We start from the raw sequence: 20,571 nt of genomic DNA, 5'->3' as shown, positions 1-20,571 counted from the left end.
ATCAGGAGACCGCTGGAAGCATTCCCGCATCTTCTGTACATGGAAACAAGCTCGAGCAGCAGCTTTTCACACATTTTATTGAGCAGACAACCCCCGTGACAGCTTCCCCCGCAGCACAATACCGTGAGGGTTCCAGACCTTAAGTACCAGGGGAAATCCTGCCACGAGTCAGTTGTTTTAAGACGTTTAAGACTCGGTGCATAAATTTAGCATCTGCTTGTAGTAAGGCTCCTACCCCAGACAAGCCCTTGACAGTACTCAGACTGCTGAGAGCTCAGAATTACACACCCAGACATCAAGGAGGAAACGGGTATCTTTATATTAATTAACTTTCAACAAAATTAAGTTACTTGCAATAGAATTTAGTTTCAGAAGACACAAACCTACCTGAAATGCAAGCAAGGCTCCATGGCATACGCTAAAATACAACACAACTCTGTACACAAAGTGACACGCTCTCCCCCGGCTCCCTCCCAGGGGAAGGGAGAGCTAGCTCTCAGCAGGAAAACAGCATTTAGCCACGTAACAACACTTCTGTGTTATTTTAAATATCTAACTTATCTTTAGATTATTTCAACAAACCCCAACTTGTAATAACCAAGTCAAATCAGTTGTTAAAAATAAAATTGTAAACGAGGAAGTTGGGAGTTTGGCAGTATCTTGTTGCAAACAGCTTGCCATCCGGCGTTGGGTCGGAGAAGGCGATTTCATCCGTGCTCAGGTAGCAGCCATACATGAACGTGCTCCTGAAAGAGAGAGCAGAGCTATCGGCGTGCTGTGAGCGGCTGGCGGCTTTACTCAGCTCCTAAAACACAACGCAGGGGTGTCTGCCCCCCCCGCCCTCCTCTGCAGGGAGTTGTTCTTCTGTCACTTCGCTGCTGAACCAGAGCTCGTTGTGAGATGCCAGTTTGCTCCCTTGGGTTCTGGTGTAATCGGGAACTGGGAGGCATTTTGAAATTTGAAGGAGGGTAACAAAGCCAAATACAGGCAGAAACCCACAGGCAGAGTTTTACATGGAAACCCAGAGGTTCTGGTTAAATATCTTAGAGCAGCTCTGGAGTGAAGCCCACCACAGCAGTGCCAGGGCTCTCCGGGGCACCCACAGGTCACCCAGGTCCTGCTGGCTAGTGTGTGGATGGGGAAGGCGTCAGGGAGGTGGCACATCAAACACCAACCACAGGAGGAACAGGAGACCAAACACCAGCTGAGGAATTTTCAGAATATTGAGCTCCAGATACAATCATGTATGATTATATAAAAATATATCCATAGGTACTCATATACTTTAATAGCTGGATTTTATACGCATATAGCGAGCAGATATGACACCGAGATGATACTACAGGCTCTAGGACTACCAAGCTCAGCCTCAAGGTAGTCCATGTTAACAGAAGAGGGGAAGTTTTTAAGTCTTCCTCCCAGTTTGGTCTGAGCTTGAAAAGCTTGGAATTTCCTGCCTGGAAAGACTCAAGTGTTTGGGCCCATCAACTTGGCTGGTTAAAAAAAATATTAATAATAATTTCCCAACAAGCATAGCTTTTCTTGGAAAATCCAGCCCACATAGCTCTGTGTTCTGGTTATACCCAGTAGGTTTACAGCTTGGCCCACACTTGTGTCAGATTTTAAATAAAAAAATGACTTAAGTATTAAATTATACATGAAGTATCTGTTCACTCTATATCCTTCCACTATGGAGTGAGGATTCCAGACTTGCTTAAGGATACAAATTTATCCCTTCCCATAAGCTCCTTTGAAAGGCTTTTCACTGCAATCATCGCTCCCCGCCCCGCCAAGGATAAACCCTGCCGCTCCCCACCTGACCACGTCCACCATGTGCCTGGCGATGCCCTTCCTGCGCTTCAGGCTGAACACCCAGATCCTGCTGATGCCACAGATGCAGGGCTCCGGCTCCGTGGAGCAGCGCCAAGCCCGGTGGTGCTGCAGGGCATCCTGGACGGGGGACGGCACGGCTCCCGGCTCCGACAGCACCCGGAAAGCCTGCAGGGATGAGCAGAGGCATCAGAATGCTCCTTCCCCACAGGACGCAGAGCCATGGACCTTCCTGTGCCCCTGGCCTTGCTTTCTGCTTTCTCACAAGGCCGACCACCGCATAAACCAGTACCCGGAGCAGGGTCGGATGGAAGCTCGCTGTGGTATCAGCTGTGCAAGCTCAATTAACTCCTGCCAGCAACACCTCACCCTGACAAAAGCACAAGTTTTATCTTGATTTCTTTTTTCTTTTTTTTTTTTTGTGTGTTTTTGTTTTGTTCATTTTATTTCCGTAGTTTTATTTTCCTCCCTCCTGTGCTAAGCTGGACTTTCCGATACACAGGCTTAAGCAAACAGAACCCGTTATGAGCCTGCAATTTCACCCCTTCCCTATGCAATTAACATGTACCTGCTTGATTGATTCAGCCACTAAGCACCCAACAATCATCTTCTCATTGGACACAAACAAGTACGTTTTAGTCTTGGCCGGGCACCCCAAAGAAACTTGCTTAAATCCCAATTCATTATCTACAATTTCTCGCACATCTTCTGCCTAAGGAAAAAGAATCAGAAATCAGAATTTCAAAATCAGAAAGAGGCACGTTGGGTACGCACAGACATGTTCTTTGACTGCATGAATCCTGTCAGAAAAAGGGACTCATTTCCCCAAATAATCCTGTATTTTCACAAGGTCAGGCTTCATTACGCAGCCACGAAATGCTCTGCAGCTCCCCACCATAGCAGGGGCAATCACTGCACATGCAGCTAATCTGGCAAGAATAATTTTTTTTTTTTTTTTTTTAAATGGAGGTTCTTTAGAAGCAGTTTTTAAACAAGGGTGCTTCCCCACCCAACAGCCCACTGACAGAACAATCGTTTTCCCTGACTGTGGATAATATTACAGTACAGGCTCTCACTCGTGTCTTCATCCCTTTACACTTCTTGCAGGGTCCACCTGCCTCTCACTGGGATGGAAAGAACTGACTGGGTTATGTTGGTCATGTAAAAACAAGAGCTTCGGCACAGGGAGCAGGTTTAGGATGTGTCTGGGTGGGTGTCCACAGCAACCCGGATTGCTGCCACAAACCCACTCGGCTCTCCTGTTCACCCCGTGCACTGGCAAGTGATGCGTGATCACACACTGAGGTAGTTGTGGGAGCTGAGCCAGCAGAAAGCTCATCTACATCATAAACCCCAAAAATAAACAAACATGTACCTTCTTGACGGCATATTTTGGGTCATTTGGAAGAATCAATACAATTTTCCCATCCCAGAACTCTGCCACAACCCTTTCATTCTTCCAACCCTGCAACAGAGGGGGGGAAAAAAAACCCCAAACAACAAATTAGTGGTCTAGCAAGAGAGAGGAAGTGATTCAGTGAAGACACTGGCAGATGAAGCTGTAATCTGAACCGCTTCAGCTTTCAGGAATAAAGTCAAATTCATCAATCTGATGAAGGCAGACAGTCGCTGGAACTGCCTAAACTTACACTTTAACCTCCCTCTGGATGACAAAACATTTGCCTGCAGCTGCCCCGGCCCTGTACCTGGGCACTACATGCTTCCACAGCTGAGCTTACTCCTCACCACGTATCTGAGTCCCTCGAGGAATCTCTCATGGTGCTGGATGTGCTGGGCTTCATCCTCCAGGCTAGCAGCAGTGTAGATCATGCCGCATGACTTGCAAATCACGGCACCAAAATGCTTCTGACCTGCATCCTAATAAGAAACAGAGCCAGCTAAGCACTCTGAAGTTGTTCAAAACCATGTTCAGTTTACAGAATGAGGTTCAGAATTGGTTCTAGTGACAACCATCAAAGATTCAAGTATTTGTTTTCCTTTGAACTTGTGAAGAGAAGGACAAGCTTTTGCTTATTTGCAGAATATTCAGACCTACACAGCGTAAATTATCCAGGGAACACAATGAATGCAACGTTTGGAACGAGCGTTGAACTACATCAGCAACATCCTCATAGAGGAAACAACCTAAAAGACCATGACAAAAAAACCAAAGGACAACTATGCATCACCTTTTTTTCATCAGTTATCTAAAAATAACCTTATTTTTATCTCTGTCAGTACACAGAGAAGGGAAGAGAAGGAACTCAGTGCCGGTTGTGCAAGCAAACAGCAGATTGCTCTCCAAGTAGTGAGCTGAAATGAAACCCGGTTTGTTAAGGACTCATTTCTCTGTGCTGGCTGCTACTGCAGCAGTTGCTTTCCCTTCCCCCCATCCCAGTTTGGGCTTCCCCCCCCCGTCACAGCACCCATGGTCTGTCCCATGTGGGCCCAGCAGTGAGACAGCCGGCCGTGCTGAGGGCAGCAATGACTGCTGAGTACACGCTGCTGCTTCTCTCTCAGTGCAGGCACTCAGCTGAGTTTCTCCCACAGGGAGCAGTTTTCAAAACACTAAAAAAAAAATCTGTATCCGTGAGGTGTCACATTTGACAGAAATCACCCAAGCTACTCAAAAGGTGCTAGAAAGGGCAAATCAACAGAGACGAATGATCACATAAGCCCTGTTCCCTCAGGAAACAGGCTTGAAAATGTCTGCATGTCACCAAGTGAGAACAAATGGTTTACTAATAAAATTACTCATTGCTGAGGGTGTATTTTCTTGAAACCCATACACGCGATGGCTACGTGACACTCAAGCTTCAGTAACACCGTCTGGCCTACTCCTGCTCCGGTACTCTACACCAAAGGGCGACAGCAGAAATACAGACATGGAGCTACCAAAGAGGCACTCACTTGTCAAGAGCGAGCTCTGGGCTCAGCTCTGTTGCACATTCCTGCTCCCGTGCTGCCCTGGCTGATGTCTGCTGCTGTGGTTGCAATGCTGTGCTGACTCTGCTTGCACAGCGGGCCAGGAAACCGTGGGAAAGGAAAATTATCCAGCCAAATTCACTCCTATAGCATCCATACAGGCTTCGCTGAGTTCCCCTTTGGGTTTGTTGGGGTTTTTTTTGTTTGTTTGTTTTGGGGTTTTTTTTTGTTTTGTTTTTGTTTTTTTAATATTATGTGCCTTAAGTGTCTTTTGAATTCTAAAATGTAATAAAGCATTAGTCCCAGGGAAAACATAACAATGTATTTCCTAGCTACTACCCTGTCCTAAGCTAGTGCTAAATAGGTTAATCACTGTCCTGTTATGGTAGTTGCAGTGTGGTTGGTTTGAGGTTTACAAATAAGGAAATCTACTTATCGGTTAGCCTCAAGGTTTATTTCTTCTTTCCTTACCACCCCGAGGACCCAGCACACCCAGAGGGGAACCTTACAATGATCATCTGATCTCTGGAGTGCTTGCAGAGCTCTTTCGCCTTCTTGCTCTTCTGCGAGGTGAGAGATGGTTTTGCAGGTGGGCTGGACCCAAATAAAGAAGTTCGTTCATCCTGTATAGCCTGCATCCTGAAAATCGTTAGAGAGAGATGAAAATTAGTCACTGCAGGCAAAAGTTAACATTACACATCGGGCACCAGGGCAGGGTAGCGGCTCTTATTACAGAACCCCCCAAACTAAGCCAGATACAGCAAAGCTTCTCGACAGCTGTGGTGCCAGCTTTTCTGGGGGAGGAAAGAAAGTAGAGGGGCTCTAGGAAGAGCCACAATTGCATCAGAAGTTAAATAACCCTTGATTAAGCACCTCTCCCACAGCCATCCTATTTTCCAGTCTCCCCTCAAGGAAGGAAATGAAAAACTGAACTCCAATAACCTACAAAGCATTTCATCTAGGATTTGATCAAGGTGTACAAGAATTAGTGACAAGGTTTTGGCCAAAACACACGGTTGCTTGGTCTCAAATCCACAATCCATCTACCCCTGGGGTCTCAAGATGCTCCCCCCGCCAGTCACTGCTTCACCACCACAAGTCCCAGCCCCTCATGCCCACACCCCTTCAAACCAGTGCATTGGCAGCATCAAGAAAAGCCCTTGGTGCCAGGGCTAAGCTTTCCTCTGCCGTGCAAAAAAGGACAGCTGCACAAAGAGGGGAGCAGACCGAAGCAAGGCCAAGAGGAATTTTTCATATTCAAATCCACACATGGAGGCTTTACATGAATTTTTAAGTTTATGTGGGCTTCAACTACAAGGAAACACATTATTAGGGGTGTTAATAATCACACAGTTTTTCTAATTTACCTTTAGACTTCTCTACATAAGGTGGCATTTCTTAATCTTAAAGTAGGAAATTGTAACTGTTATGCAGTGAACCTCAACATGGAATTAATTTAGAGATACATCAAACAATTTTATAGATTTGGATACTAAGAAGAATTTCCAAAGCAGAGACTTCATGTAGGAAAAGCTTGTGCTCATCAGCTTCCCAGGAGACAACTGCAAATCCAAGACTGATTTTCAGTTAATCACAAACACCAGGATTTCCACATATTCCAGGGTTCCACTTGCACCACGGAAGGTATTTGAAAAGCCACATGAGGAAGCAAAGCAAATATTGCAATCAGATCTCTCTTTCAACACTTCTGTTGCAGAAGAGTACAGTAGCGCAACAAGTTTATTTTGGCTCTCTTAGGAGCAACTTTAAATGGAGGATTTTTATGTTCACAATAAACTCGGCTCAGAATGCTTTTATTGTTAACAAAATGTATCAAGTGGATTCAATATGGGAGAAGGATTAGTAACTCTGCTTCTTGTGTAGGAAAATAAGCCTTTTCCCCCTAGAGGTCTATGAGTACAACAGCAAATTAATTGAAGAAATAACCTAGTCAATCAGACACCGGGCAATACAATTACACCTTGTGAGTAAAGGGCACCAGTGCCTGCAAGTAATTTAGCAATATCATGCTGTTTACAGAATCAAAATGCAAACTTCACGTAGAATCATAGACTGGTTTGGGTTGGAAAGGACCTTAAAGATCATCTAGTACCAATGCCCAAGTGCTTGTGCTTCATTTCCATCACAGTAAATATCAAACGTTGCCCAGCAGACTTACAAAATACCCACTCAGGTGAGCATGGAGAAATGGAAGAGAAACAGGTGCTTCCATTAATCCTTTTCACCTATTTTTATTACAACTTTTGTCTTGTCTTTGGCATCTAGATCAAAACTTCTGAGCACGCTGCTATCTAGCACTGCTGTACTAAAGTTTATCAAATTAAAAAAAAAAAGTGCAATACAAAACACACCTTTGTAGGTGTAGCAGTGCAGTTACCCATCTTTGCACTACAGGGGATTTCTGCATAGCACACATACTTCTTGGAGTGCTAACATTGAAGATAATTGGTCAGTGTTAGCCAGGGCACTGTTACACTTATAAAAGCGTATCACAGGAAGGGTTACTATGGAAAAGCAATGAACCTCACAGCAGAGAGAGATCAGTTTGACACTACATTTAAAGAACACGAGTATTCTACAATACCAGCACAAGGCTGTTAAACAAGCCTTCTGAAATCTTTAGCTCTGTAGTTTTAATGTCAGAGCCTTCCCCAAGAGCGAGTCATTCCAACAGTTTAAAATTAAACCTACAGTATGAATTTTTAAAGGAGGTTGAGCGTGACAGAGAAGCTGCCAGTTCCTGCAAGAGCCACACACTGGCCTAGGCGAGTTAGTGACCTGCCCTGTCAAACATTTCCAGCATTACTCAACAAGTAACTGGGCAATTCAACTGGCCCGGTTAACTAAGCACAGAGTCGAATTTTCATACACTGTAGCTGATGTACGCTAACTTGGCTCAAAAGGTTGCTTGCAACACAGAACTGCTTCGAACATGGCAATAACGCCCATTCCAGAGCCATCGCTGCCGTATCGGTTGGCAATATAGGTGGACTTAACCTCACGAGCATGCATTCTGCTTGCTCCACAGCATGACAGACGGAGGGATACGCAGACAGCCACACTACTGATCAGATTCTAGTGAGGGACAGCAATGCCCCCTGCTCACTGTACAGCCAGCAATGTTAAACTGTGCCACTGAACTTGCCAAATTCATAGAACCACAAAATGTTTTGGACTGGAAGGGACCTTAAAGACAGACCACCCAGTCCCAGCCCCCTGCCACGGGCAGGGCCCCCTCCCACCATCCCAGGCTGTCCCCAGCCCTGTCCAGCCTGGCCTTGAGCCCTGCCAGGGATGGGGCACCCACAGCTGCTCTGGGCAGCCTGGGCCAGTGCCTCGCCACCCTCACAGGGAAGAATTTCTTCCTCATATCTAATCTAACTCTACAATGAGTAAAAACAATTTGTTTTTACAACTCTGGTATCAACTCAAGTTCATAGTTAGCAGTGTTTCAGGGTCTCAGGCTACTGGGAAGTGCAGGTCCCTGATTAACAGCCAGTAAATAAAACTGAAAGTTACTGCTCATTATAGACAGTATAAATATGGAGATACAGAACACAAAGAAGTAGTAAAAATAAATACACACACACACACCCCGCCATGGGGCCCAAACACCAGCAAGGCTGTGCCATTCTTGGCGATGAATATATCCTGAAACAGTCCCCTAAGCCAAGAGAAAACTATTATTTCCCTTTCAGTAAAAATAATAAAAAAAAATAATGGCTCAATAACATGTACAGATTCACATGGAAAATGTACTATGAACCGTAGGCAAATGTGTATTACCTTATTTACAGGCTAGAATCCCCCTAAATCAACACCAATTTAATCTTGCATCTTTTCTTTAAAAGAAAAAAACAACCACAAACAAACCCAAATCACGCTCCCACTCCCAGACCTTACAAAGGCTAGGAGAAAGCTAAGATATTTATTAAAAATTAGTATAATTAAAAACAAATTCTGCAGATATGACACTTCTGATCATTCTTTTGAGAGAATTAGCATAGATCAACCTACCTTTTCTTGCTGGCAGGGGGTGCACTGAATATGGGGTAGACAACAGCATTTGAAGGAGATGCTGGAAAAAAGGAGTGAAGTTACTGAGGCTTAGAATCCTTTTTAGTTGCAGAACATGTCGATACATGGAAACAGAAATTCAAAAACCAATGGGACTTCAAAATGACACACAACAGTGCAAATGATCTCTACAGACAAGACTTATAAGAGCACTGGGAAGCTGTTGATGCAGGATATAAAGGGTACGTCCATGGGTGGTATCCAGCCATGACTACCTTCAATGCATTTAAGTGACGTTGGTCAGGCTGTCTGGTGCTTTCTCCTCTCACAAGCAGAAATTTCTGCTGCAGTAGTTTAGTGTTTCCTTGGCTATTAATTAAGCATGTTAATCAAGCAGGGGTTTCTCGATTTTCCATTGTTTTGGCTAACGCAGCCTGAAATAGTTTCTTCAACCTAAAGGATAAAAACTACTACATCAATACCAGAGTTTCATCCTACAGGGCATTACAGAAAGCGGAGCCTGCCAGAGACCCATGGCTTTACAGAGGTGATGGTCAGTTTGATGGGTAGCAGTGGCAGTCTCAAGGCAAAGGGGTTTTTCTAACAGCAAGAGAAGGTAGAAAGGGAAAAGAAGATTAAGAGGGGACATTAGCAATGCACACAGGTACCTTAAGGGCCAGTGTCAGGGGGCCGGGCTCTTGTCAGCGGTGCCCAGCGACAGGACAAGGGGCAACGGGCACAAACTGCAGCACAGGGAGCTCCGTGGGGAGAGCAGGAAAAACTTCTTTCCCTTGAGGGTGCCGGAGCACGGGGACAGGCTGCCCAGAGAGGCTGCGCAGTCTCCTTCTCTGGGGATGTTCAGAGCCCACCTGGCCTTGACCGTGCACGGCTGCTGTAGGAGAGCCTGCTTGAGCAGGGTGGGCTGGGTGGTCCCAGGGGTCCCCTCTGACCCTGACCACTCTGTGGTGCTGTGATAGAGAAGCTGGGAACTGATGGGCTTAGCACTAGGTTACAGCACACAAGCTGCAAGTTTTAGGCTAATTTAGCAAGGCTTTGGTAAATAAAATTAGTTAGGAATACACTTTCCCCTCAGGTCTAAAAAGTTTAAGTACTAGACTGCTTTATGCTCTCATATTTTGGCTGCATTCACAGACAGAGACCCCTTAAGAATTACAGAAACACTGTCAAGTACATAAGCAGAAGAGTGGCCCTAACAGCCTCCAAAAAACATACCTTGAAGATGAACCAGCTGTTTCTAGGGAACAGGACACAATAAAAAAAGTGTCTTGTTAATTATCAGCATGGAAAAGATCATGAGGGTTCATGAAGAAGAGACTAATAAACAATAAAAAGCCTACAGCTTCCTAGAAATGCAGGATGTTAGAGAACCAGGACACTTCTCAGGAAAGGCCCCAGCAGGCAAATAATTATCAGGTGATCTTTGGGAATGCGATGGCAACAGTTTTATGAACAGGTGGAAAGCACAGTAAGAGGCGTCTTTTATATAGATGTGGAGGCAGCAGAAAGCAAAGCGGCTGGCAGCACAGAGCATGCTGCTCCTCAGAACAAGAGGAGGCATGGAGAAATGGTGACCTTCAATAACACAGGCTTTACTACGATCCAAAAGCAGATAAATAAGTTCCCATGTGAAACAAAACTAAAGGGAGGGGAGAAAAAAAAAAAAAAGCTGAGAAGTGCTGGCAATTTCTTCAAGAAACTGATTAAGACCAGATGTGCCAGAAAGAAGTGGAGTAAGTGAGAAATACAGCTAAATCATGACTTTTTCTCTCACTGGAAACTCAAGGAATCACAAAGAGAATAGAAACCAGGGGAGAGCAGAGCAGCAACGCGAAGGACTGAAAGCAGAAATACCAAACTGCAAAATGAACTCTACCTGGGACAGCCACAATACCAGGAAAGCATCCTGTAACAGCAAGAGGAAAACCTAGAAGAGAGTCTACCAAAAGGGGAGGAAACACTAAAGCCAGATGACAAAACCTTTAGTGCCTTTTTATTTCAGTCATCAATAAAAGAATTAGCTGTGATGAGAGTGTTAGCACAGTTCAGACACAAAGGAGATATGAACTTCCACAGCTGGGGAAAGATGTTGACAGCACACTTGGATAAATTAGACCTTTTCAGGCTAGCAAGAACTGAATTAACCCAGGGCTGCTGAGGCTAGAATAGTGAATGCTGCCTATTTTAAAAGGGAAAAATAGAGAAACCAGGAAATTAGGATAAAATAACATGACCTCAACTTCTGCAAACATACTGGCACATGTCAGTGCATACTTGGAAGATGAGACAGCAGGTAGAGGCCAACACATTATTTTGCCTTAATAAAATAATATTTAAGCAACATATTTTCTTTTTATAATCACTTGCTATTCCCAAGAGGAAAAATACTAAGTGTCTTAGAATTAAAATATAACTTCTGAAAATTCATTTGCATTAGTAGGGAAATATGGTCCCTGTAAACCAACCATAAGAAAAGGGGCAAATTTGGCAGGGGGGGAGTTCATATTCAAATAATTACTGTTAATAATTCACTGCGGAAACAAAAAAGTATAGAGTGGAGTTCCCTTGGTGACCATCAGGAGTAGGCAGTAATATATGCTTATAACCTTGTAGATAATAGCCAGCACATAGGGGCATTTAAGAATTTAATTTAAAAAGCATTCTTGGATTGAAAACAGTCAGAAACAACTAAGCCAAAATAAGGATAAGGGGAATCACTATACTTAACAATAAGCCAGGGCAAAGTAAGAGATCGGGATCAACCCTCTGGGCAGCAGCTGCATGCAAAGCACTTGGGTTATGGTCAACCTCAAACCAAAGGCATCTCACAAACAAGTTTCCTGTGGAAATGTCTCCATTCACTGCATGTGAAATATATGAATTACTCCCTTCCTGCTAATTAGGGCTCATAAGGCTCCAGTGGAAATCTATTTGGGAGTACCACACCAGGAAAGACATGGCTCAGTCTGAAGAAAACAAGTAAATAAAAAAGTCAGATGCTTAAAAATCATGATTTAAAAATGAAAGCTGGAAGGATCAGGGTAACAGTCCAGGGAGAAAAGAATGAAAAAAAAAAAAAAAAAGGTTTCAAATACATCGAGTTCTGAAATCTTACTGGGAATGGGCTACGTAGTAAAGGGAAGAGTAAAGATAGGTTAGACATCAGGATAATAAACAGTTTACAGGCTGCTTAACACTGAAAGAGTTTAATCAGGGAGACAGCAGACTCTCTATCATTACTGTCCAGGTTATTTAAACGCTAAATTATAGGACAACCTGAGAATTCAGCAGAGTTGATCCTGCTGGGGGAAAGCAGGTAGCCTAAGAGATTTTTGAAGTCTCTTCTGCCTCATTTTCCTAGAGAAGCAGAATCAATAGACCAAGATGTATATAATCCAACTTACCTTGTTTATTCACCTTACGTGGAGATTGGCTTGAAAAAATAATGCAATCATCTGACTCCCAGCTTGCAGAAGAACTGGTATCACCAACATCCTATAAGTTTAGACAATTTTTAGGGAAAAAATAAAACTCTCCATTGATTAACTTCTCAGACAGCAGCTACAGAATCACATAAAGCCTAACTGACATCATGAAGTGTTACTGACAGCTGTATTTTCCAGTAACAGAATGCAGTCTTAGCAGACTGCCTGTCTCACTGTTATTAAAGTTACACCTGAATGCTGAGTTTGAAAAAGTTGCTGAAAACATTGCACCCCAGCACTGAGGAAAAACTGATTTCCTGCAAGTTCCTTGCAGCCTTAAGGAGTACCACCGGCATTTCTCATCTACCTTATTCCTCACCTACCCTCTTCTAGAGGGACCCTGACAAGCTGAGAGGTGGGCCTGTGCAAACCTCGTGAAGTTCAGCAAGGTTGAGTGCAACGTCCTGCGCTTGGGTTGGGGAGATCAAAAGCAGAAATACAGACTGGGCAGGGAATGGGCTGAGAGCAGCCCTGAGGAGAAGGGCTTGGGGGTGTTGGTGGATGAGAAGCACAACATGACCCAGCAATGTGCGCTCGCAGCTCAGAAAGCCAACTGTACCCTGGGCTGCAGCCGGAGCAGCGCGGCCAGCAGGTCAGTGAGGGGGCTCTGCCCCTCTGCTCTGCTCTGGTGAGACCCCCCTGCAGCGCTGCGTCCGGCTCTGGGGTCCCCAGCACAGGAGAGACACGGAGCTGCTGGAGCGGGGCCAGAGGAGGCCAGGGAGATGCTCAGGGGCTGGAGCAGCTCTGCTGTGGGGACAGGCTGGGAGAGCTGGGGTGGCTCAGCCTGGGGAGGAGAAGGCTGTGGGGAGACCTTAGAGCACCTGCCAGTGCCTAAAGGGGCCGGCAAGAAAGCTGGGGAGGGGCTTTGGGCAAGGGCAGGTGGCGATGGCACACGGGGGAATGGCTTTACATGAGAGAGGGGAGATGGAGATGAGAGATGAGGAAGAAATTCTTCCCTGTGAGGGCGGCGAGGCGCTGGCCCAGGCTGCCCAGAGCAGCTGTGGGTGCCCCATCCCTGGCAGGGCTCAAGGCCAGGCTGGACGGGGCTGGGGGCAGCCTGGGCTGGGGGGAGGGGTCCCTGCCCGTGGCAGGGGGGTGGGAACTGGAAGGTACTTAAGGTCCCTTCCAACCCAAACCATTCTGTGATTCTACCCGTCTTTGACTGCTGTGAGACCAAATTCAGCATACGACAATGACCATGGGTTTTGTCTCTCAGCACCTGAACACCTACATATGCCCCTGCTTTTGTTTTATTGTGGGATGTGGGGGTTTTTTCTTTTGTTTTTAAGCAAATCTCAGCTGTAAAGGTTTGTATCATTTCTTGACCTTTGCATTTCTGAGACTCTGCTTCATTCCCTGTCTACAACTAGGCATCTTCACAGCTTCTGGAAGCCTCTCACACATGTTCTATAAAAACGAAAGTTTGCCAAACTGATTTTTGCCTTGAACTGCTCTTTTTGTACATGACAGTGCATTATTTCCCACCTCATCAGGAACCCTAGTAAGTCACCAGGTAAAGCAATTGGCTGTGGCAGAATCTGAGACTAGATCAACACAGAACCTGACCTGTAATCAGTTTGCAGTAACAAAGTCACTAAGTTCCCTTTTCAAACACTCTGTGCTTATGGTTAACCCCTCAGAAATAGTTTGCCAACACAAAACCCTGCCATCACAGCAGAATCAAATGCTTTCAATTTTTTATTTATTTTTTTTTTTTACTGCACGTGCAAGATTAGATTGCACAAGCTAACATTTGTGGTTTTATTAATGCTGCATTGTAAAAACTTTGACAATTGAGTCAGGAATGTCAGAGATACTAAAACAGTGCAGGTGAACAAAGGAGGCGATAAACTGTCTTTTGTTGAACCAACCCAGGAACACAGAATGCATTAGCCATATAAAAACAGCTTCCCGTCTTGTTAACTGCTTCCTTTTGATGCTCGGTATTAAATACTGTGGTACTATTCCATTGGCTTTTCCTACATTTTAGAACCAGAATGCCACAGCAAAATACAACATTAAGATGTAATGAAATAGCTTGCAAGCCTGTTCCAAATTTGTACTTTACCACTGCACTCATTCCATTGCCACCTTTACCTTCCACACCTAAGCACTACATTGGAAACCAAAATCCACATCCCAAGCTAAACAATTCTCTAGCAAATCATAACATTAAAAGCAAGGTCTGGCAAGCATTTACTGGTTGGCAATAAGCAGGACTCATTGCAAAGTTTAACTATTCCAGCACTGCTAAACATATTTGTACAAGAATCAAATGGATGTTTTAAAAAAAAACCCAAACCAAACCAAGGAACACCAAACCCAACACTTCCCTGTCACCAGAAGTATTCACTGCTAAGCTGGCAACAGATAAAAATTACTCTTATCTCTTCGGTAATATACAAAAAAGTTACAGTTCAAACAGACCAGCTCAGAAAACTTGTTGTTTGTTTGTTTAAGCATGAGCAGCTGGGGCTAAACCTTGCTTCCTTGGAGAAGGGAGCTGCAGAACTAGCACAGGTAGTTCCTGCTGAGAAAATAATCCCTTAAAAGATAATCCCAGACCAGATCAAAACCTGCTAGCGCCACTCGAATTACAGCACAGGCTGTACCAGCAAGCAACATCTTGTGACCCAGGAGAAATCTCTAAATAAAGACACTGGAGAAACAATTTTGCTCTCTCTGTCCGATTACTTCACTGGCTGAGAAGCACGTGGCTAGGGAAAAACAAAACTGGCTTCAAGGAGCACAGCAGCAGAGCTCTTGAGAAATGCCTCCTTCCTCCAGCTCTGAACAGGTAGCATTTTGCAGACAGAGAGCTATCCAGAGAGAACACTCAGGATACAGTCTCATGACCTCCCATAAAACTCACTAAGTTCAGACTTGGCATTTGCTACATTTATTAAAACAAGAAAGGGGGGGGAGGTAAAAAGATGCTTAAAAACTTATTTTTCAGCTTTGCCCTTTATCACAGAAAAGAACAAAGATACAGATTATTGCCTTTTGGGAAAACATCCATCACAAATGGAATATTTCACTGCAGCTGAGAGCTAGTGACAGACAGGGATGATGACAAGAACTGCCTGAAAGTTTACCACACTTCAATGCCTTCATAAGGCAGGAATAAATCTGTGAAAGTTCTCCTAGGCAAAATCCACTACTTTATCTATAATAAACACCCTGTGCGCAAATAACCAGAGCATGTGTTACCTCCAGCTCAGCAAGCTCTTGTGTATCACATGAATGCCTATGTGGGTCCTGACAACACTGCTACTCACCATGTTCTCTGCGTTGCTGTCTCCTGCAGCTGCAGATTCAGAAGCACAAAACGGACCAGAGGTGCTTCCGCTTTTCTGCGGAGATGCTGTTCCTTTGCATGCCGAATCTCTCTCTCGATCTACACAGCTTGTAAAGTCCTCCCTGTTTTTATTTTCCTTCTTCTGAGGCACAGAAATAGTTCTCAATATACTGCCCGCCTCAAGAATTTTGTTTCCATCAACTGAAATAGATTTTGCAGTTGTCGGTGGCCTGGGCTGATCATTTTCTTGCAGAGATTTGGGGAGACCATGAAGAGGCTTGGTGTCTACAAGTGGTTTTTTAGAGTGTGATTTCTTCCTGGCAGAGAAGAACGCTGCTCCCAACTGGAGTTTCAGGGCTGGTTTAACTGTCATGCTTAGGACTCTGAAGGGTGAATCCATCTTCTTTTTAATTAGGCAACTGACATTCTTTTTCTCCACACTGGGTTTTCCCACTGGTACCTCTCTCTTTGCCTTCTTAAGTACTTTGGGGACAGTTCTGCCATGCTTGGAGTTTGTTGTGTGCTTGGTTGGCTTTGCACTTTTATTCCTGCTTGAGTTCTTGTTTGTCTTTTCAGTCCTGCTGACAGCTGGGAGATTTTCATCCCTGTTCCTCTCACCCAAAAAGTGGTTCTCATTCAGTTGTTTTCTCTCAAGAGGAGTAAGGTATTGCTTGTCCTTGCTGTAAAAAGACGCTGCAGGCACAAAGGGCTTGCACAAGGAAGTGTTTTTTGGGGATAATTTCCTCAAGGGCTCCCTCTGCGTGGCTGTGGGATCGCTGGCTGCCTGAAGGGGTGAAATATCCAGCCTCCTTGACAGCACCGGCTTCACTAACACAGCGTCATTTTCCTTCATCTCATCACTGGAGCTAGGTGACCATTTTATTTGAGAAGCAAACAATTTATTTCTTGATTTTTTGCGTGGAGACAGACCTCCTGCAAAGCCTATCATCATTTTTTTCACAGGAGTCTCAAAGGCTAAGGATGAACTGCAAAAAGAATTACAGAGCACAATATCACACATACTATCGAAAGTTTTTCAATTACTGTTTTACTTAATTTTCACTCAGCCTTGTTGCCTGTACTGGAATAAGCCATAACAAATACAAATATTAAAATATAATATACAAGCTTTTCAATTATTGTTTTACTTAATACTTGATTTTCCACTCAGCCTTGTTGCCTGTACTGGTATATGCCCTGTAAAAAACACAAATATCAAAATATAATATGCAAAAATCAAAAGGCCATTCTCCAAGTATTTTTTTCTAACCAGCAAATTATTTTCTTGCCTGAACTTGTTAAAGCACCTGGGAACGACACTCATTCTACTTTCTGGAATGCTGCCAACAGGACCAGCGCTTATTCATGATTAAAGAGGGAGGGGGGGGGGAAAAAAAAGCTTATTTTGTTTCAGACCAAACCTGTCAACTCAGATCTGCGCCTCTGAAAAAGCTTGTGCATCCCCTGCCCTTGTATGCAAGACTGATAAAGCTCACAATTCTCACAATATTTTATACCAGTTTCTGAAAGGGACGCACTGAAATCTCACTGTGACAGCCATTTCAGAATCTCAAACATTGACAGCAAATCACTAATAGCCTCTGAACCCACTGCCCAGGGGGAGAGGATACATTTAGACAAAGGACAAGTTCAGCCATTGCTGGTTAACTATCTGGTACATAGCAATGCAGGGCGTTTCCTCAGCGAGTATTTACACCTTATCTCAGGAATCTGTCTTTCCAACTCAGCGATCAGACTTCACTCTTCTCCCCCTTCCAGAAGTATTTTTGTGGGCGATGTTCAGGAAAAGCATGAGAAAAATCTGTTCCGCTGGTACAGTTAGAAAAGAATAAGATACAAAGTATTCTTTTGAGTTTAAATCTTGGGGGCTTGTTCGTGGCTAGTGCCTTCTCCCCCACTGGGTTTTGGGGGAAAGATAAACAAAAACCTGTAATTTTTTTTAGGCATATGTAACAAAGGAGCTATTTTGCTATTAACACTGGAAGACTTTCAGATAATTTGTGCAGACCTCAGTATTTTTTATCCAAGTGTTTTCAAATGGGAAAGGCTGAGGCTTTACCACAAGGAAATGCAAACACGAGGGAGTTTATTTCTTAAATTTGTAAACAATTAGTGTTTAGGTTTTTTTAGCTTTGGTTTCCATACGTATTAGATAAAACCTCTCAAGATGTTAAGTCACTGAATAATAACCATGGGCTGATGCTGTGTCTCAGAATCATCTTAATATTTTTTCCACTCTATATTAAAAGCTCTCAAGGATTTAAAACGTCTATTTTATTCTATATGCAGCAATCAGCTGCTTTTATTTGAAAAGCAAAATCTATGAGAAGTTAACATACCCATCGGTATCAGTAGAACTACGTCTCCTTTTCTGCGGGGTAACACCTGCCATGTTTTCACCAGAGTGCCTACAAGAACACATTTTTAAATAGCTTGAAACAGGATTTCCAGTAAAAAACAAAACCCCCTAAACTTAGTAAAGAAGGAAGAGAAGGTGGATGACTGGGAAGAAAACACTGAATGGAAGCAGTTTGGGCATGACAGAGACTAGAACAACACAGGGCTGTGCTTCAGTTGAGCATAAGCTGTAGAACAAGCACACACAGAAAGGATATTCCAGGTCAAGTCCAGTTCTGTCATCATGGAAAAATGCATCCTCAAGTCCCTCATCTAAGATGAAGTTGGATAATTCAGAAACGTGTTTTACTTTGTCTCTTGCAAAGCTCATTCCAGACCCACTGACATGGTTCCTAGAAACTTGCTTGCTCCTGCCTATATTCATAGTTTACTCCCATGAGGATTTCATGTTGGCATTTACCTTCCAGCTGAGACAGCTCTTTACCCAACAGGCTTTTAGAGTTTCTCTCCCACCTTCCATCTTGTCACATACCATAAATCATGCTTTTTTAGCCTTCATTAACACAGCAGCCATTTAAACCAGTTTAACACTTGACACTGTTTGCTCCATCTCTTCCAGTTGGAGATAATTACCATCCAGTATTAACTTTTCTATTACATGACATTTCACAACTGAAACCCCAGAATAAACAAATATCCTGTATCCAAGACAACTAATGTAAACGTTCATAAACTGCTAGAATGCCAGAAAGAATAATTTATTCAATCATCTACCAGCAGAAGGAAGCTCCTCCTAACCCGCCTGCGTTAACACACTGCTGATTTTGGGGAAGCGGTGACTGATGACAGCCTGGACATGACATACTGTTGTCAAGCCAAGGAAGACCAAGGACATGAGTGGTGGCAGAGGATTGAGCCAGGAGCTGTGTAGCTGCAGGAGTAGTTGTATAATCTCAACACAGAGTGCTGCTGGCAGAGGGGAACTTCAAGAGAGAGCAGTTAATGCTGTAGAAACACGGGGCAACAGTAACAAACCTGCAGGTACCTGGGATAAGATAGCAGGTGCAGGTGAAAGGAAGACGACAAGGACACAGTGCTGGCAGGAGAGTCAAGGCACATGCATAGCAGTGAGCAATCCTTACAGTTCCCTGTAAGGATTTAATCCCATTAACCTGAGGATCCCACGCAGCTCCCTGCAGAGCAGCGCTCTGCTGCCAGCCGCAGTCACCCACACCCCTTCCCGAAATGTTCATAAGACAGTTCCCACCAGCCCCTCACCTCGGTATTGCATCAGCCCTTCATCCCAGCACCTCATGCCTCTCCCCCCACAACGCAGGACCTAACCGAAGCGCTCCACACCCCCCAGAAGCTTCCTCCCCGCACCTGACCCAGCACCAAGGTCTGGCCCGACACTTCCCCCGCTATCACCCCGGTCCCCCACCCCACCTACACCAGTATGTGGGGCCTGGTGCACATCAGCGCCGCACCAAAGCCCCAGCCCAGGGCCCTACAGACCTCACCGCCCGCCCCCAACCCCACACCAGGCCCTGGGCCCAGCGGCTCAGCCCTCAGCCCAGAGAGGTGCCCCAGAACCGCCCCAGGCCCTGACACCCACACCCCCGTTCTCCGTAAACATAAGCCCTACACCTCAGTACGGCACCAGACCCTCACCACCAGATCCCCCGCAAGCACTCGACCTCCTTCCCGGCCGCGCTCCCCCAGCACTACACCACGCCAACACTCCCGCGCCTTCGAACCCGCGCACCTTCTCCCGCCCGCCCGCTCTCCCCCTTCTATTGGCCGAGCGTTTCGTCACTCACACGTACTTCATCGCCATTGGCCTTAACTGCGGCGCGCCGCTTGGCACCCGCCCCACCCGCTTTCCAGCCAATCAGACAGTAGAGCTCGCCACACTCCCCAAGAGGGACTCCAGCTCTCAGCGTGCCCCGCGAGCACAGCACCGCCTCTGCGCGGGGGCTGATGGGAGTTGTAGGCCGTGGGGCGGGGGCGCGGGACGGCCCACGGCAACGGGCGGGGCAAAGGCCAAGGGGCAGTTCCCGGGTGCCCAGCACTGCTTCTGCTTTTACACGGGCCACCGGGGTCCTGCTGTGAAGAGAGTAAACCCCGGTGACGAGGGGAAGGGAGGCGGCAGCCGCGGCAATAAAGCCAAAAATCATTCATAAAGCAAAGGGAGGTTCTTCTTCCACTGGGTGGCACCCCCTTGCTCCCTCTGCGGCGAGGGATACCGCTTCCCGACGCTTTGCCGTCCATACGGAGCCTCGGTAATCGCCGGCGGCGACCCTCCTCGGCGAGGCCGCAGCAGCCTGAGGGGCCACAGGGCGGCGGCGGCAGCTCCATGGAAGCCCCCGATGAGCTCCTCCTGTTGCCGCCCCGGCACACTGCGAGCACAATTTATATAAAAAATAAAATTAACAAAATAGCATAAAATGCGCTCGCAGCCACCCCCCGCCCACTGCTCCCCCCTCCAACCACAGCGCGGGAGGAGCGTTGCGCATGCGCACACGCGCCCCGCAGCCAGTGCTGCGCATGCGCGAAGAGGCGGGCCCGCGGCGTAAGGCGCATGCGCAAGCGTCGCTG

General features: G+C 45.5%; 1 protein-coding gene across 6 annotated transcripts; it reads right to left on the bottom strand.

Moving 5' to 3' along the window:
* Nucleotides 1-61: 61 nt before the first annotated feature.
* Nucleotides 62-19,728, bottom strand: ESCO2 (establishment of sister chromatid cohesion N-acetyltransferase 2). Of its 6 annotated transcripts, none has more exons than XM_037392240.1 (12): nt 19,645-19,728; nt 19,019-19,121; nt 17,955-18,023; nt 15,575-16,580; nt 12,216-12,306; nt 8,794-8,854; nt 5,265-5,394; nt 3,577-3,708; nt 3,206-3,295; nt 2,399-2,542; nt 1,817-1,998; nt 62-746 (listed from the first exon to the last, which is right to left on the bottom strand). In XM_037392240.1, the coding sequence occupies exons 2-12, from the start codon at nt 19,090-19,092 to the stop codon at nt 608-610; spliced, it is 2,118 nt and encodes a 705-aa protein (XP_037248137.1). In that variant the 5' UTR covers nt 19,093-19,121; nt 19,645-19,728; the 3' UTR covers nt 62-607. The 6 variants fall into 6 exon arrangements, with proteins under 6 accessions (XP_037248137.1, XP_037248138.1, XP_037248139.1 ...); XM_037392241.1 differs by having other exon boundaries at nt 19,621-19,727; XM_037392242.1 differs by lacking the exon at nt 19,019-19,121.
* Between the last annotated feature and the right edge of the window lie 843 nt (nt 19,729-20,571).

The sequence above is a fragment of the Falco rusticolus genome, chromosome 6 (assembly GCF_015220075.1).
Source record: "Falco rusticolus isolate bFalRus1 chromosome 6, bFalRus1.pri, whole genome shotgun sequence".
Classification (NCBI taxonomy): Eukaryota; Metazoa; Chordata; class Aves; order Falconiformes; family Falconidae; genus Falco; species Falco rusticolus.
Note: the sequence above shows the minus strand (reverse complement) of the source record. Positions and strands in the feature narration are given on the sequence as shown.

Coding starts and splice junctions, on each gene's coding strand:
- ESCO2 (XM_037392240.1), bottom strand. CDS start 19,092: ATGTGCCTTGACTCTCCTGCCAGCACTGTGTCCTTGTCGTCTTCCTTT. Junction 18,024..19,018: donor CACCTGCTATCTTATCCCAG/GTACCTGCAGGT, acceptor GTGTTCTTGTAG/GCACTCTGGTGAAAACATGG. Junction 3,296..3,576: donor TCGAGGGACTCAGATACGTG/GTGAGGAGTAAG, acceptor CCTCTGTTGCAG/GGTTGGAAGAATGAAAGGGT.